Here is an 11,442-nt window from a genome sequence, read left to right as displayed (position 1 = left end):
GATCAAGTCACCTCAACCATGTTTTTTTTCGTTTTTTATTTTTTTGATAACTACAACTAGGTTGTGCTTCCAATGCTACCCAAACAACATTCCTTCCGAGTCCCAACACCTGCCATACGAGGTTCTAGTTGCACCACTCCAGGCCTTAAATGGTGAAAACAATGTCTAGTCGAGAACTGACCCCTTCACCTGGGAGGTTCCCTGAGGTTCCCTTAGGGGTGAGAAAATCGACTAAAGACTAATTATCAGTGTGACCCTTCGACTCTCCCATCCCTCTCAAGATGTTCTGCTTTGTTTTACTCTAAAACTCACATGAGGTTGTCCGTCCACTAATCGGACTGAATTGAAAAGAGACGAGAATCTAAATAGAATGAATTGTAGGGAAGGTAAAATAATTAAAATTAATTTGTAGAGGTTATTTTTTCTATAATTTTTTCTTCTCTCTTTTTGAATGAACTTTTATTACTACCTTGACTATTAGTTTTAAATAAAATATTAATTTTTTTTCTTTTTAAGAAACTAGGCTTTCAAAAATATATAGAGAGAACAAAAAGATAATAGAAAGGCTTACTTACTATTTAAATAAATAAATACTTGTAAACTATTTAGTCTTCTCTCTTCTTGAATCATCAATTGCAAACTATGTCAGAGTAGAAACCAATAGTCCTCCTTTCGCAGTCCTTTACGCCAATCAGTTCCACATCAAACACTTCAAACTGTTTTGCACTGAAAAAAGTTGAAGGCCCTACCTGAAAAAAAAAATTAATCATTGTATAATCAATCTATTAATGAATTTTGAATCTTATATATTTATTCTTTCCATTTAAAACTTATAATTACTTTCAAATAATAATAATAATAATAATATAGCCACTTACAGGAGGTCCGAGTTCAGGAGGTATAATAATCCTCCGTTTTCCTCCTGGTTTCATGTCTCGTATTCCTTCTTCAAATCCTATATAAAATTATTTAAATAAATTCTAACTCATATAAATTATTTATTTATTAATAAAAATACCCGGAACAAGTCCATTTGTGCCAAATCGGATTTTCGCAGGAGTGCCCTGCAAATACGTGCTATCGATTCTTCGTCCTGATTCGTTATACCCAATGTAATGAAACGTCACCTGTAAATTAAATTAAACGTGATAGAAAAACTAAATTTAAACAACCTAAAAAAAGAAATTAAGTTTTTAAATCAAGAACCAAAATTAAAATGAAAAAACCTGTTGACCAGCCTTTGGGCAATCACCTTTACCAATTTCAATATCCCTGTAAATCAAACCAGATTCACTCTTCACAAAATCATCTGATGTTACCACTTTCACCTCAAAACCTATTTGAATCCAAATTACCCAAGTTCAGACAATCAAGATGAACAAGATGATGAAAGAAAACAAAATACCTTACCTTCTCTAACAAAACTTGGGAAGTTATCAGGTGCATTGTTTTCTCTTTGTATTCTCTTGTTCTGTTCAAGTAATCGTCTTTCGTCATAAGGGTTTTTAACTTTAGATTTTCCATATGAAGGCAATGTATGAACAAAGGTTGAAGTTGTTGTCACAATTAAGAACAGAAGCCTTCGCCCAAACTTATTATCATCTGATTCTTCTTTGCTGTCTCTTATCCTGCACCTTGACAAACAATGTCTTCTCAGGCTACCACCAAATGCAGGATCATTTGAATGTAAGTTATTGTTTCTATCTGCATATTTGTAAAACAAACCTGAAATCATGAATCTCTCAGAATGACAGTCTATGATGGATTCAAATGAATCTTATCTATAACAGTTAATGATAACAATGTCGATATCTAGAAATCCTAAACAATCATCTATATCTGTTTTATGAAGATGCATAGAGTCTAACAGATCCAGAGATAGACTCTAGCACGAGAAACTGAATCAGGATGATTTGAAATTTGTGTCTACATGTTTGCAAAACAGATATGATCAAACGAAACTGGAAATCATACAATGATGGAGAAACCTAGCTACTTCTTCAAACATATAAGGCTTGTTGAATCTCTTAGAATCACAGTCTAAGAAGGATTCGAATGAACCTTAATCCATAACAGTTAACGATAACAAAGTCGATTCCAAGAAATACTAAACAATCATCTATATCTCCTTTATGAAGATAGATACTGAGTCAGGGTGATTTGAAATTTATGTCTGAATATTTTCAAAACGGAAATCATAAAATGATGGAGAAACCTAGCTAATTCTTCAAACGTATAAGGCTAAAATCTCTCAGAATACCTTTATCTATAACAGTTAACAATAACAAAGTCGATTCATCTAGACTATATCTCCTCCTTTACAATGACTAGCACGAGATAGGATTATTCGAAATTTATATCTGCATATTTGCAAAAACAGACAATCAAACGAAACATGAAATCAAACAATGATGGAGAAACCTAGCTAATTCTTCAAACGTGTAAAGCTGAATCACTCATAATCGCAGTCTAAGAGAGATTAGAACGAACCTTATCCAAGACAGTTGGACAGATTTCATAGAATTCAACGAGAATTGCGACTTGCGAGTATAATCAATCGTTACAGTTACATGATTATCAAAATTTATGTCTGCATGTTAACAATAACAGATTCTATTCATCTATTATCTATATCTCCTCCTTTACAATGACTAGCACGAGATAGAATTATTCGAAATGTATATCTGCATATTCACATAACAGACAATCAAACGAAACACGAAATCAAACAATGATGGAGAAAACCTAGCTAATTCTTCAAACGCGTAAAGCTAGATCTCTCATAATCGCAGTCTAACAGAGATTAATTAAAACGAACCTTATCCATAACAGTTAAACAGATTTCATAGAATTCAACGAGAATTTCGACTTGCGAGTATAATCAATCGTTACAGTTACATGATTATCAACATTTCAGAAATGATAACAAAGCCGATTCCTAGAAATGCTAAACAATCATGTGTATATCATTTATGAAAGAAGCTTGAAAATGCATCAGTGAGACTTACGTGAGTAGAATTGAAGACGTAGAAATGGAGGTGGTGCTAGAATCGCCATTGAATCGCCCTGGATCTTAATCTGGAGACTTGAAGAGTGAATAATGAATATGGCCCGCTCTTTACTTATCTCAACGAACACTACTAATTATTATATTATATTCACCTTTTTTTATAATAAAGATACAAAACAAAAATTAAACTACATTTTTATTCTATATACCTTTAGAAAATAAACTATTAATTTTAAAGTATTTAATTACAAATAAATAATCGATATAGAATTTAGACAAACACTTTGTAAAAAAAAAAAGAAAATTCAATAATGAATGATAAATGGATCTTGAATTCTTGATACACATATCTCAAATAATTAAGGATCTTGATCTCAAATTTTTAATTAATTTTTGAGTTTTCTATTAATAATTGGTTGAATTTTGAATTTTAGTTTTTTTTTAATTAAATAAGTTTTGAAATTTGAATTGAATATATGAGACTCGAATTATACAATTTTAATTATTTGAGATTTTTTAAATAGACAAAAACGTTAATAACTTTATTCTAATTTATTTATTTATTTTTAAATTAATTATTTATTCAAAATTTGCACATTCTAATTTAGAAGTGATTTGAGTGACTAAAAAATATAATTTGAGAAAATTAGAAGAGAGATAAATTTGTTATTTGTTTTTTTAATAAATTTTGAAACAACATGATTGTTTATAATTTAGTATTTTGTTGAGATGTATAAGTTTTAAACTAAAATTAATTAAGAAAATAAAAATATTATGTTAAAATAATAGGATTTTCGTTTGTGAGAAAACCTCAAATAGCTAAAATTATGATAGTTCGAGCTCATATGACACAATTCAATATTCGAGCTCCATTTAATAGAAAGAAGATTCAAATTCGAGTATGAAATAATAGTTGAGTCTAATAAAAAGAAGATTCAAATTCGAGTATGAAATAATAATTGAGATTTAATAATTTTGTTACTCTCTATTTTCTTTAATGATTATGAACTTTTGCGTCAATTAATGTAGTCTAGTGGTAAGAGTAGAGACCAAAATATCATGAATTCAAATTAAAATTTTTCACCTTTAATTTGTGTAGTTGAAATTATTATTTTTGTTTAAAAATGTAAACGTTTTCATTAATGTCCATTCAAAAATAAACAATGCATTAATTAATAAAAGTTTCAAGAAGAACCTTAAAACTCAATATTATGGTTCAAGAAAATTCAGTGTATATGAATCTTTAAGCTTTAATATATTTTCATTTAATTGTTTCAACTAAAACACATTTAAATTTAAAGTTTAGTAAAGTTATTGATTCACGGCAGTTCCATTTCATTGCACAAATTTTTTAAAATTTGAATGTTATGACTCCATAAAATTTGTCTATCTAGATGAGTCCTTTTTTAAAATTTTATAGTTAATCTTAAAATTGTTCATTAATCGATATTTGTTTTCGATAAAAGTTACGTGATTCAAAACTTTAACTTTAATTTAAGATATTCAATTTAAAATAGTCTTGAGTTAGAATCAAATTTGTTTATCTCTTAGAAACTGCTTTTTTACCTTACACTACTTTATTGAGTTGCTATATGTTATATCATAAAATAAAAAAAATAAAAAAAATTGGTTTCATAAAGAATTATCAAGATAATTAGTCTTAAAAGAAAATTATCTAATAATATTTATTTTCTTTTCACAGAAACAATAAATAATGTTTGGCAGGTGACATCAATCTTTTTCAGTTTTAGAGAGTTAAATTTGTTGATTTTGTTTTTGTTTTTTTTGGTTGTATAGTGTTTGAATGTTATATATTAATAGTAATATATGCATGTTTAAAAATAAAATAAAAATTTCATTATTTGATAAATAAAATGACAATGATGGTAAAAAAAATGAGAAGGTTAGAATTTAGGTCACAAATTTTGATACGGCATAATTTTGTGTATTATATATTAATTTGAACATTTTTTTTTTAATTTAGTAATCTCTTGAGATTCACGACTTCCAAGCCATCAAATGCAATTTAAATGTGTTAAAAATTGTGTAAAGTGTGAAAAATAAATAGAAACAATCGAAAAGAGATAATAACCATTTCTTTTCTACCAATGTGATAGATTAATTAAGAAAATAAAAATACTTATGCTAAAGTAATAAAATCGATATTCATGTGTTGGGGAGAAAGACTTAAATAGATAAAATTATGATAGTTGAAGCCCATAAATCACAATTTAAAGTTCGAAAGTTCGAGTTTTGATCCTCAATTATCAATCCGTCTGTCATAATTTTTTTTTTTTTTTTTACTTTCTGAGAAATGAAATGACTGAACTAATCTAATTAGTTAAAAAAATAATAAATTTTCTCTTCCGTCTTTATCCCGAAATCAATCAAATTCTTATTAGTAAGACGCACTTTATCCCAAAGTCAGTCAAATTATTATTAGTAAGATTGACGGCTACAACCCAAAACTCTAGCGAGAAAGAGGAATAAGCGAGAGATTATAAACTATGATTAGAAAAAAAATAGCCTTAGCGATGTGAGATGACTTCCTGAATTCAACCCAAAACCTTAAAATGTCATGTAATTGACAAATATCTTAATGTAAATCATGATCATGGATCATGAGTTAAAACTTAATAAAAGTAAAGAAGGAAATGCAAAACACAAAACAAGTAAATTAACTACAAAACACAACTTTTATAACAATATTTATCCCTAAAAAAGGGTCATGAAATTGTTACAATCTTTCTAGAAAACCCCCATTAAAACTACAAAACTTGAACACCTACATCCTATTTCATATCTAAACTACCCACCATTTAATACTTTAACAACAACAACAAAAAACTTAATATTACAACAACAAAAAACCTAATATTACTATGTTATTCAGCAGTAAAACATATATTTCTTTACATTATCCATAACATTAGGCAAAGGCCTAACAACTGCATCCCCTTCCCTTGTGTTCATTCTTACACTAGTGGATTCAGCATCAACTCCATCACCTTCCACATAACCTTCCATATAGTAGCGTGCCCTTGACGCAGCAAGATGAGCATAGTAAACAGGAGGCACTGCACATCAAAGAAACCAAACCATAAGAAGAATGATTGATTGATCATAAAAAATAAATTTAGTTGTTGAGTAAGCTAGAAGGACAAACAAACCTATAGAGACCGATCTAGTGCATCTCGCATAGCTGGAAAGAAACACCCGATTGATTAGTATTACGTAATTACAACAATATAGGTTAGGATTAACTATTAAGACACCACTTACGTGTAACACAAGTTGTTAGTGAGTCCTTGCAATGCATCTGCACTGAAGTCATTCTCATCAAACAACACATGATAATGAGTTGGCCGACTTGTTCCCTGTTTCAGTTTGTTACCAAATATCTTAGTGCTTGCTTCATATTCAACCAATAAAAATATATAATCAATTTTTTTTAGTAGTTACCTGGATACCCGAATGACTGCATAGGTAGAAGTCGAATTCTCTTACATGACAAATCTTTGTATCAACAACCGTACCTATATATGAAAATCCAATCAATCAAATTTAGTATTTACATCAACCAACCCATTATTATCAATTACAAACCACAACCAATAATATATTACCTGGCAAAATATTTCCACTCCTGTCGGTTGAATGTCTGTCGCCATGAATCATTGGGAAGAGGCGAGTGTGATGCCTCTTCTGCACAACCACAAATGTGATCCTCGGTAGGTAATTTTCTTCCAGAGAAGAACATGCCTACACCAAACATGTATTTCCGATCAACTCACAATACCAACACAATACAAAACAAAACAACAATCTCATATAAAAACTACCTTCCGAATCGCATCGATCTCATACAGCAAAACATGGCTGAATTGCCCATCACTAACACCATCTCTACATTTAAACAACATATATATTATTAGTAACTTAATTTAAGCACAACGCAAGAGCTAGCAGATACAATTTTTACCTGTAGAATATTATTCTATCTGGTTTACGACCAGTGGACTGATTAAACGAAATCAACAGCTCCCTGCAAAGTCCCAAAAAATCAAACAAGATATTTTTTACATCCAAAAAAAAGGAATGGAATATTTTTTTACCTGATCATCCCACTTTTAACTTTGCCCCTTTTAGGATCATCAACCTCTTTATAGAGGTCACTGATGATTTCCTCTCTATGCTTTTGAGCAGAGACCAATCCTTTGTAAGTGGTTACCTCAGGCCAGTCCATCGAAGCCACCACCTGAAAATATAAACTTACATTTTAACAACCCAATAATAGTAGCTAGATAGAAACAAAATCAAACTATTTTCAACACATCTTACCGCAGCAATTGAACAGCTTGAATCCTCTCCTGGAGCAGGATGAGTGACATCAGCACCAAAGATGATGGTGGGCTTATCACAGACAAAATCCAATGTTCTCGCGAACGCACTCGCAAGCACAGTATTGCGTCCTCCAGCCTGAGATTAAACAAACATTCAATTAGCTAGTTAGATAAATGAATGACTAACATAATATTATCAACTCAATTGAGAGCTTTTCTTTCTTTTTCAAACAACATTATAATAGTTAAAACCAACCTTCACGTTAATCTTCAGAGTGACATTTTCAAGATACGGCAATGTCCTCTTAAGAACTTGTTTAGGCTGGAAGCATTGAGAGACAATGCCCAATTCTGTCTCACAAATCTTCTTAATCATCCCTGTAAGAAGCACAATATTAGTTAGGAGGTTTGCACAACAACATATACACTTAAACTAAAATCATTCTTCAAAATGTTACCATATGAACCAGAAATTTCTGGCAATATGACGAGCAGCAACTGAAGATGTCTTCCGTTTGCCTTCATCTTTGTGAGCTGCTCATTACATTGCGAGTGAATGCTGGTTAGTGCCTTTCCAATGTGGTTAGAATTGGCTGAATGGATGGGAATCAGCGGTTGTTTATTGAAAATCTGCAAGAGAGAATTCATGCACGTTAAGGATAGGTTCTCATAAGATATATAAGATGCACAAGCTCGAGGTGAGATGGAAAGAATACATACCAGCCCTTTATTTATACACATTTGCACCAAGTCCCAACAGAACTGGCCGACCTGCTTTTGGTTTAGTTTTGAGAAGTTGACACAGGTCCAGAAATCTATCTTTGCCCCGTCAAACATTCTCTGCCACAATAACAACATATTAAACATAAAGAAGACAAATGATTACGCTACAATATAAAATGGGAGGGCACACATCCAAGTCAAACAATACCTTGTTCAACATATTCCATTGCCCCACATATGGAGCCTCTTGTGACCCAGCATATTTAAGCTGCAACAACCAGCGCAAATATTTACTTAAAGATTAGTAATGGAAACGTAAACCAAATAATTACAATTTACAAGACAAAAGAATTTACCAGGGGAGGTGGAAGAAGTCTTGCTTCAACCACTGTAGGTTCAGGATGTATATGTAATCCAAATTCGTTCACGAATTTGTCATTGTTGTAATCATTTTGCCTGACCATCTGGAGAAGAAAATTATCAATAAAAGAACTAAAAAAACATTGAAAGATTAGGTTCAATGGATACACAAAAGTACCTGTCTAATGTTTTGTTCCCTATGCGTGGGTCTTTGACAGGTAGCCATCAAAAGAGTAGTTACCTGCCTCTCATTCAGCTTCTTTGTATACCTCTGCCCCTCCACGATTTTGCAGAGCTATAGTGTCACCAAAATAAAGGAAATGAGTTTTTGAAAAATGACAAACAAAGGTAATTAAGGCAAATACAGACTATAGAATAAAATAAAGATCAGTTCAAGTATTAAGTACCTCCAAAGGTAGATATATAGGTTTTGAATCACTTCCAGACTGCATTGCAGGCAAGGAAGGATACCTAATTGTGATATGGTACCTTTCTAAGTAGTATTGAACCACAGACTTCTGTTGAACACCGTCATCACACGTGAACCTATACAAGAGCAAGATCGAAAAGTGAGAAAATAGATTTAAACAAGATATGATCGTATGCAAAAATAGCTTACATCAGTTCACCAATTGGCTGTTGAGATAGTCGAACTATCTTTTTGCGCATGGTTTTCTTCAGGTGAGTCATTTGCACATTCACACCTTTCAAGACCTTGATAATCTGAAAAAAGAATATTAACACATTTAAGTGAGAATTAGATCCTAGTTAAGTTTAATTTCAAACATTCATTTCTTCTCAAATGTAAGAGAAAGTTGAAACTTACATTCTCACAGTCTTTGTTAGATAATGGCCTGGATAGATCTCCAATGTGAAGATATTGTTGAATAAACTCTGTCACCAGGATGGGGTCAAAAAATGGCTTTGCTGATATATCTACAAAATAAAAATTATTAGATGCTGAGTTAGTACAAATGTAAAACATGTTTATAGGCTGCTACATACCAATATTTAGCGAGAGCCCCATTTGAGTTGGTCGTAGGCTTTGGTAGAACCCTTGCCAATACTCTAGGCCACCATCCATTTTCCCCTTTGCACCAAGTTTTGGTGAAAAGAATGACCTTTTAACAGCAGTATACCTGCAACAAAAGAAAAAACACATTGTGATTAAGGAAATGAAATTGAAGCATAAAATGAAAATGATGTTCTTACATAACCGAAGGAGTTGATCGGAGAACTATCTCAAGAGCTTGCAATGTCTCATGAGGAAGATTCCCTTGCTTCTTATGTAAGAAGGCTTGAAGTTGATGCATATCAATTTTAGCAGCAAACTTAATTGCCACTATGAACTGATGCTCCTTCCTGCGTCGAGAAAGATCCATTGTTAATTTCAAATCAAATAAGTAAAGTGAAAGATTAAGCAATGTTAAACACTAAAAAGTCACCTTGTATTTCCATCATTTTTAAACAGTTTCACATTAAAGTCCCTGGACACAAAGGGAAATGACCCTAAAGTGTAAATACTTTTCCTGCCATCATATGCAGGCAACCGATTTCCCAGAAACGAATCCATGTAAGAGTCGATCAAACTATTCATAATTTCTCTGCATACTTTCTTCATTGTCACCTCTGGAGAGATTGAGACCTGTACATTTTATTTGTAATGATTAAATAAACAAACACATGAACAACAAATGATAAGAGCCGATCAAATAATATATACTCACATCGTAATGAAATACATCGCATCCAGTTGATTGAACTGGAAAATGGTTGGTTCGGATCAAGATCTTCTTACCGGCTCTACCGAAACCTGGCCTATCTGGCAGTCTGGTTGTCGCCAGAGTCACAGCAGCAGGGGACGGCTGTTGCAGAGTCTGAGACTGATGGAAATCCGATTCAACAGCTGATGTAGAAGCTAAGTTAAGCTTCATTTCCACATCTGCAGCTAAGGAATCTGCAGACGAAAATACAGGTACGTTGGAGCAGTATGGACCATACCCAGATGGAGTTCGAGATGCTGGTGGAGGCGCTGCCCCAACATTGTAAGGAGTAACGTAACCTCTTACTCCTCCGAAGCGTCCACGTCCGGCTTGCGGTAAACGTTGATGGGTGCGGTCTGATTGACCTCTTACATCTCCGCGTCCTTGAATTCTTCCAGACATTTTCACAAAGAAAGTAAATAGGCAATTTGATTCAACTGTGAATGAGAAATTGAGGATTAGAAAGAAAACCAGAGTATGGGTTATGCTTGAATATACAGGTAATGAAATGAAGGAGAATGGTGGAATATATATATATAACCAAATTACAAAAAAAGATTAAAAAAAAAAAAAAAACATTTTATTTATTTATTATGTTTTTATCTATATTTAGAAGAAAATCTTTAGATTTCTTTTAGAAAAGTAAGATTTTATTAAAAAAGTATAATTCAAAATCATTAAATATATTTAGTGAAAATTAAATAAAAAGATAAAAAGAAAATGTTTTTTTTATTAATTAAATTTGTAAACTTAGATTATTTACCATTTTAAAATTAATTTTTCATAATTATCATCACAATCATTTTTAAAATTTATCAAAGTAAAAAATAAAATAGTTTCTGTTTGTATTTAATAAAAAGAATTGTAATTAAAATAAATTTTAAAATATTTGAAAAATAAATAAAAAGTAAAAAGTGGATAAAAAAATATTATTTTATTAAATTTGTAGATTACATAAAATCTTTAGATTACATTTTTTTTTTTGTTAAATAATAAGATGAATATAAAAAAATGAGTACTTTATACAAACTTATAAATTATTAAAAAATATATAATATATTATTTTTCATGAAGGAAAGACTAATTAATCCATAAATATGTTTATATTTAAAATAAAATAGATTTTGTTTATATTTAAAATAATTGTAATTAAAATATTTTTTAAAATATTTGAAAAATAAATAAGTAAAAAGTGAATAAAAATGATTTTTTATTAATTAAATTTGTAAATCATATTATATAT

The 11,442-nt window shown here is 31.0% G+C and overlaps 2 protein-coding genes across 3 annotated transcripts; both read right to left on the bottom strand.

Moving 5' to 3' along the window:
- Nucleotides 1–555: 555 nt before the first annotated feature.
- Nucleotides 556–3,126, bottom strand: LOC124942153 (peptidyl-prolyl cis-trans isomerase FKBP20-2, chloroplastic). Of its 2 annotated transcripts, none has more exons than XM_047482583.1 (6): nt 3,009–3,126; nt 1,411–1,725; nt 1,227–1,336; nt 1,019–1,127; nt 879–955; nt 556–749 (listed from the first exon to the last, which is right to left on the bottom strand). In XM_047482583.1, exons 1-6 carry the CDS (start codon nt 3,055–3,057, stop codon nt 630–632), a joined length of 780 nt encoding a protein of 259 aa, XP_047338539.1. In that variant the 5' UTR covers nt 3,058–3,126; the 3' UTR covers nt 556–629. The 2 variants fall into 2 exon arrangements, with proteins under 2 accessions (XP_047338539.1, XP_047338540.1); XM_047482584.1 differs by having other exon boundaries at nt 1,411–1,704.
- A 2,773-nt stretch (nt 3,127–5,899) lies between these two features.
- Nucleotides 5,900–10,601, bottom strand: LOC124943928 (protein argonaute MEL1-like). The gene is made up of 22 exons (XM_047484384.1): nt 10,164–10,601; nt 9,882–10,081; nt 9,649–9,798; nt 9,442–9,575; nt 9,263–9,372; nt 9,056–9,159; nt 8,844–8,982; nt 8,615–8,731; nt 8,433–8,540; nt 8,285–8,344; nt 8,074–8,193; nt 7,812–7,983; nt 7,610–7,731; nt 7,352–7,489; nt 7,126–7,268; nt 6,993–7,055; nt 6,853–6,916; nt 6,637–6,772; nt 6,473–6,546; nt 6,293–6,387; nt 6,181–6,212; nt 5,900–6,087 (listed from the first exon to the last, which is right to left on the bottom strand). The coding sequence occupies exons 1-22, from the start codon at nt 10,599–10,601 to the stop codon at nt 5,900–5,902; spliced, it is 2,907 nt and encodes a 968-aa protein (XP_047340340.1).
- Between the last annotated feature and the right edge of the window lie 841 nt (nt 10,602–11,442).

The sequence above is a fragment of the Impatiens glandulifera genome, chromosome 6 (assembly GCF_907164915.1).
Source record: "Impatiens glandulifera chromosome 6, dImpGla2.1, whole genome shotgun sequence".
Lineage (NCBI taxonomy): Eukaryota > Viridiplantae > Streptophyta > Magnoliopsida > Ericales > Balsaminaceae > Impatiens > Impatiens glandulifera.
The sequence above is the reverse complement of the archived record's forward strand: the minus strand, read 5'-3'. Positions and strand labels throughout refer to the sequence as shown.

Coding starts and splice junctions, on each gene's coding strand:
- LOC124942153 (XM_047482583.1), bottom strand. CDS start 3,057: ATGGCGATTCTAGCACCACCTCCATTTCTACGTCTTCAATTCTACTCA. Junction 1,337..1,410: donor CCCAAGTTTTGTTAGAGAAG/GTAAGGTATTTT, acceptor GGATTCAAATAG/GTTTTGAGGTGAAAGTGGTA. Junction 750..878: donor CTCCTGAACTCGGACCTCCT/GTAAGTGGCTAT, acceptor TTTTTTTTTCAG/GTAGGGCCTTCAACTTTTTT.
- LOC124943928 (XM_047484384.1), bottom strand. CDS start 10,601: ATGTCTGGAAGAATTCAAGGACGCGGAGATGTAAGAGGTCAATCAGAC. Junction 9,160..9,262: donor CTAACAAAGACTGTGAGAAT/GTAAGTTTCAAC, acceptor TTCTTTTTTCAG/ATTATCAAGGTCTTGAAAGG. Junction 6,213..6,292: donor ACTAACAACTTGTGTTACAC/GTAAGTGGTGTC, acceptor GTTTCTTTCCAG/CTATGCGAGATGCACTAGAT.